General features: G+C 39.1%; 1 protein-coding gene across 1 annotated transcript; it reads left to right on the top strand.

Moving 5' to 3' along the window:
* The first annotated feature begins 1301 nt into the window (after window positions 1-1301).
* LOC139449504 (uncharacterized) lies at window positions 1302-4681 on the top strand. Its single transcript, XM_071230928.1, has 3 exons — window positions 1302-1405; window positions 3338-3486; window positions 4404-4681. Exons 1-3 carry the CDS (start codon window positions 1302-1304, stop codon window positions 4679-4681), a joined length of 531 nt encoding a protein of 176 aa, XP_071087029.1.
* Window positions 4682-5275: the final 594 nt, after the last annotated feature.

The following is a 5275-nucleotide window of genomic DNA, read 5'->3' on the forward strand; positions in this document are numbered from 1 at the left end:
TATTCCGGGTGCCTCACTGATGAGATACACCTAATGACTGGCCATCAACAGATGCTTCTCTTGGTTATTTTAAGGTAAGACATATTCACTTGATATATTGTATGTTCTTAAAATTTTCCAGTTTTCTATTGCATTCTATATTGTTAGTTGATTTGAATATAATCAATATTTTAAATTAGCCATTACTGATGTAATACGCAAGTGGATTTACTATTATAGTTAGGTTAGACCATGTAGCAGTAGAAATAATATTACAATATATTGTCTATCAGAATGGTATAAAATATAATATAATGACTTTTAGACAAGTTCTGCAAATTAAAGTTACTTATTATCGGGCTCGTGGAAGCAAATCCGTCCTTGTGTGAGTGTTGGAAATTGTATATATTATTGCAAGAATGCAATGAGTGTGTATGTAAATGAAAGTATCTTTAAATATTTATGTGTGTTCAAATTCAAATACTACCCTTGATGTAATTAATGTTTAAACAATGTACTTATTGAGCGAGTATCTATACTGTACACGCAAAATCGATGAGCGCACATAACACTTCTTTTATTCAGTTGCTCATTTTTTGCTGCATGTTCGGTATTGTTCGGTATACATTTCACCCGTTCAATGACATGCCGTTCGGCATATGATTATTGGTAATTAACGATAGTTTAGATATAAAAGATGTGGTCATATTTTTCAACCAGCAGACTGAAATTTTATATCAATATTTGTATACTATTAGTATTCGGTTTAAGTTGTATTAGGTGAGGGATTAAGATAAAGCGAATTACGTCCTTCATAAATATCAAAGATCATGTGAGAATATTTTAGTAATTGGTAACACGTGTATTATGTGTCTTACTGAAGAGTTATCCTTTATATTTGCAATGCATTGTCCTCAGTTGCGCTACATCACGTGTATTTTATTTTCAAACGAATGCAGTTATTGTCAGTAAGGTTTATGCAGTAACTGTTAATTCATAATTCATAATTTTAATTGTCAATATTGTACTTTCGTTTATGTTTCATTGTGATATGTAAATGTATGATGAGTTACACGGAATAAAGTCTGACCACTAACAGATGCTTTTCTTGGTTATTTTAACATGTGCGGTCCCAAGCTATTTCCCCTATAAATTCTAGGTATTATAATCAGCCTAGATCAAACATAAACCTTAACAGTTATCATACCGCTTATAATTATAAAGTTTATTATACTACTGAATATAATCGTTAATTTTTACATGTGTCATATTTGGAGGACGTCGATGTCGAGAGGTTAAACAAATAATTAATTCACACATCTATGTCTCCAGGTGCTGATGCAAGAACGTGTTTACGAGGCTATCTTAACTGTTTCTTTGGTTGCTGCACTGACGGTTACTTCATCTACTGTTGCCTTAGCAACGGGTAAGTGTCTGATGTAGGAAATATCCCAGCTATAAAACAACGACATGCAAATAATCGAGTCTGGGCCGGTCAAACCAGTGTTTAATATTACCAAGGAAATTATACAAAAACAGACAGACTACCTGATATTATTAACAACGTTTTCCGCTATCGGGTTAACGAGTCGGACCACCCGATCCATTTAGTTGTAACCCCTAATTTCCGAGTTAGAATTGGTCTTCAGCAACCCTAATTTCGGAGTTAGAATTGGTCTTCGGCAACCTATCCTTGTCGTAAGAGGCGACAATTGGGGTCGGGTGGTAAGGCTCGTCGACTTGGTACATGCTTGTCATCGTATCCCAATTGCGTTGATCGATGCTCAAGTTGTCAATCCTTTGATTGTCTCACCCACGCTCGATTATTTACAGACCGCCGTCATATAGCTGGAACATTGCTGAGAGCGTGTTACACAACAAACAAACATTTAGTCGTCTCTTACGAACAGAACAGATTGTTACGAGGTGATATCCAAACTGAAACCAAAACATCAATTCGTACAGAACTACACTGTGAAGTAAATATCCACACAGGATAAATAAACAATTTTAACAGGTGATATTAAAACACAGATTAGGTTTACAATCACAATAACTGGCCACAACAATATGGCCCATGTAAGTGAACCTCAAAATGTCCAAAATAAATACACTGTCGAATTCAAGTCTTTGAAAGGCATTGTGACACACATAAGGAAGCGAATTATGGATGACAACTTCTTTATTATGAGGAACACAACATATGCTCCGAAACGTTGTGTTCCTCATAACAATGAAGTTGACATCCATAAATTCTCTTCCTTATACTGTCGACTGTATTTCAAGTGGCACATGTCCCGTTCTTGAAACCGGAAACGGTGTTGCAATAAGGATGTCAGATAGGTATCCTGTTCGCATTGGGCAAGTACTGAAGCAAGTCAGGTCGAAAAAGGCCTCGTCCTGCTCTTATATAGAGCTTCTAGAAACAGATACAATCTATACCTTGAATAATTTTGGAGTATTCTGGTTGCCGCTGGCCGCTTAAACCCGGCCACATTAACCGTAGATATTTTACGCGCACTTCATTCATTAGCTGCCACTTATAATAAACTCTTGCCACATGACAAGGTGAGTACATCTACCCCGAAATCCCCACGGGGCCCTGACTGTAATGAGGGTGAATCTCAAGCATAATGACATGGACTCTGTCAGTAATATTGACAGCAAGACCGTTTACTATTGCTTGTACGTAATCAAGTCGCGGAATTCGAGTGATTTCTTTTCGTCGCTGTGTGCGTGCATGACGACAAGTAAAATACTGAAATTCTAAATATGGATGATAACATGAACAACGATCCTCGCCGACTTCGTAAGCGGACAATAATCAACCAGGTCACACATCGTGACCAACGATGTGTATAAGTCGGCTCCTACGAATGTTTAAATGAGATCGATGCTCATGATATCAGTCACTGGAATGTCTGGTCCAGACCGCTGTCATATAGCTGGAATATTGCTGAGTGCGGCGTTAAAAAACAAACAAACAAACAAATCTTTGTTCCCCCGCTGCTATATTGATGGAATCGTGTTGTCTTGTTGTAGGATGATTGTCTTCCTGTTTTGGTCAGGGGGCGGTCGGGTAGCCTAGTGGTTAAAGCGTTCGCTCGTCACGCTGAAGACCCGGGTTCGATTCCCGACATGGGTACGATGTGTGAAGCCCATTTCTGGTGTCCCCCGCCGTGATATTGCAGGAATATTGCTAAAAGCGGCGTAAAACTATACTCACTCACGCACACCTGTTTTGGTCTAGGATTGTTTAAGGACGAATCAACATGTTCCTTAATTCAAAGGAGTCATTTCATTTGTTGTTCTTCTCTATGATTTTAACAATTTCACCATCCGTTTATGTTGTGTCAAGTGCTGGCACCGGTATCATCATTGGCGTGATAGTCATGGTCATCTCCAACTGCGTCATCTGCATCGGTGTACGACGTCATCGTGCACGGCAGAGGAGCATGGCTGTTTGGCAACAAGCATGTAACATCCCGGGGACGACAGTGACGCAAAGTAAGTAAACCATATCTTAATAATAAACACAAGTTCAGTTAACGTCGGCATTTCATAACACATTTTCAGATATTAGAGTCTCCGTTAATCCATACGGGACCCATGAAGTCCGGGGAGACCAGGGCCCACTTGCACAAGGCGATCTTAGCACTAAGATGATCGTAACGCCCATACTTTAACATGGCTCTAGCGCTAAAATCGCTTTGTGCAAGATGGCCCTGGTCTTTAGCAACCCCTGCTTGATGTTAAAGGTGACCATGTGTGTCGTAAGAGGCGACTAACGGGATCGTTTGGTCAGGTTCATTATGTCCGCCTTCATATGGTATATTGCTGAGTGCGGCATTAAACAACAAACAGAGGCCATATGGAACCTTTTAAAGAATTATGGTAGTCCGTCTTACAGACCCTGATACAGATATATATCAAATACAGCCCATGCAAGTCTATAATGTTTGGCAAGTCTAGATTACTGCAGTATCTGAAAATGAAGAGAGTCACTGTGCTCCCTTTTATTATATTTTTATTAAGATAACTGAACAATTGTTTTTTCTGTGTGCTATATTCATTTCAGAGACTAGCTGTCAGTCTAAGAATTATGGTAGTCTGTCTTACAGACCCTGACACAAATATATATCAAATACAGCCCATGCAGGTCTATAATGTTTGGCAAGTCTAGATTACTGCAGTATCTGAAAAAAAGAGAGTCACTGGGTTCCCTTTTATTATATTTTTATTAAGATAACTGAACAACTGTTTTTTTCTGTAAGATATGGTCATTTCAGAGACTAGATGTTAGTCTAAGAATTATCGGTACAGATTAATATAACAGATATGACCGAAAAAGTGCATATTACGAATTAATAGGGTTGGATTGTGTACAAATTGTGTTAATCAATTTTACGTTATATATATTCCAGATCAAACGGCATATTCTCAGCCAAGTACTGGTGGTTATGGACAACCAAACAACTGTTATGGACAACCAAACACAGGATATGGACAACCAAACACAGGATATGGACAACCAAACACAGGATATGCACAGCCAAACACAGGATATGGACAACCAAACACAGGATATGGACAACCAAACACAGGCTATGCACAGCCAAACACGGTATATGGACAACCGAACACTGGATGTGGACAACCGACCATGACCCTTGCAACAGCCCCTCCACCCTACAACGGTTAATTGGGTGCTAGATGGAATCACTCTCTATGTGGTTTTGTTTCACTGTTAATGAAAAATAATAACTCCATTTGTACACAGTGAGTGAGTGAGTGAGTATGGTTGTGCACCGTGTTTAGCAATATCACGGCGGGGGACACCAGAAATGGTCCTCACACATTATACCCATGTCGGGAATCGAACCCGGGTTTTCGGCGTGACGCGCGAACGCTTTAACTACTAGGTCACCCCACAGACAATGTCCAAAAAAACATCTTAAGTGTGGTAGGAGGTTATAAAGTCAAGATGTAGTGACGGCGTACAATAATGAACTGGTCTGTCACCTTGATGGCAGAGTACTGGCATATGGCAATATAGTAAACTACGGTTATAACGAACACGCTTATAACGAACTGACGGATATAGCGAAAGTACTTTTTGGTCCCGACTACTTGCTGTAGTCATGCTGTATATGTACTTACAACGAACTACGGTTATAACGACCTAAAATTCCCATTGAGTTCGTTATAACCGAAGTTTACTGTACAGGGAATGGATGGATAGAATGAGGTGTTTAAACAGGATTGAAGGAATTTTATTTATGTATTGGAATTGATA

Source organism: Haliotis cracherodii, unplaced genomic scaffold (assembly GCF_022045235.1).
Source record: "Haliotis cracherodii isolate W230 unplaced genomic scaffold, xgHalCrac1.p SCAF_8, whole genome shotgun sequence".
NCBI classification, from domain to species: Eukaryota; Metazoa; Mollusca; class Gastropoda; order Lepetellida; family Haliotidae; genus Haliotis; species Haliotis cracherodii.

Excerpts from the sequence above, each read along its gene's own strand:
- LOC139449504 (XM_071230928.1), top strand. The coding sequence starts at position 1,302 with ATGTCTCCAGGTGCTGATGCAAGAACGTGTTTACGAGGCTATCTTAAC. Across the intron at positions 1,406-3,337 it reads TACTGTTGCCTTAGCAACGG|TGCTGGCACCGGTATCATCA; the intron begins GTAAGTGTCTGA and ends TGTTGTGTCAAG. Across the intron at positions 3,487-4,403 it reads GGGGACGACAGTGACGCAAA|ATCAAACGGCATATTCTCAG; the intron begins GTAAGTAAACCA and ends TATATATTCCAG.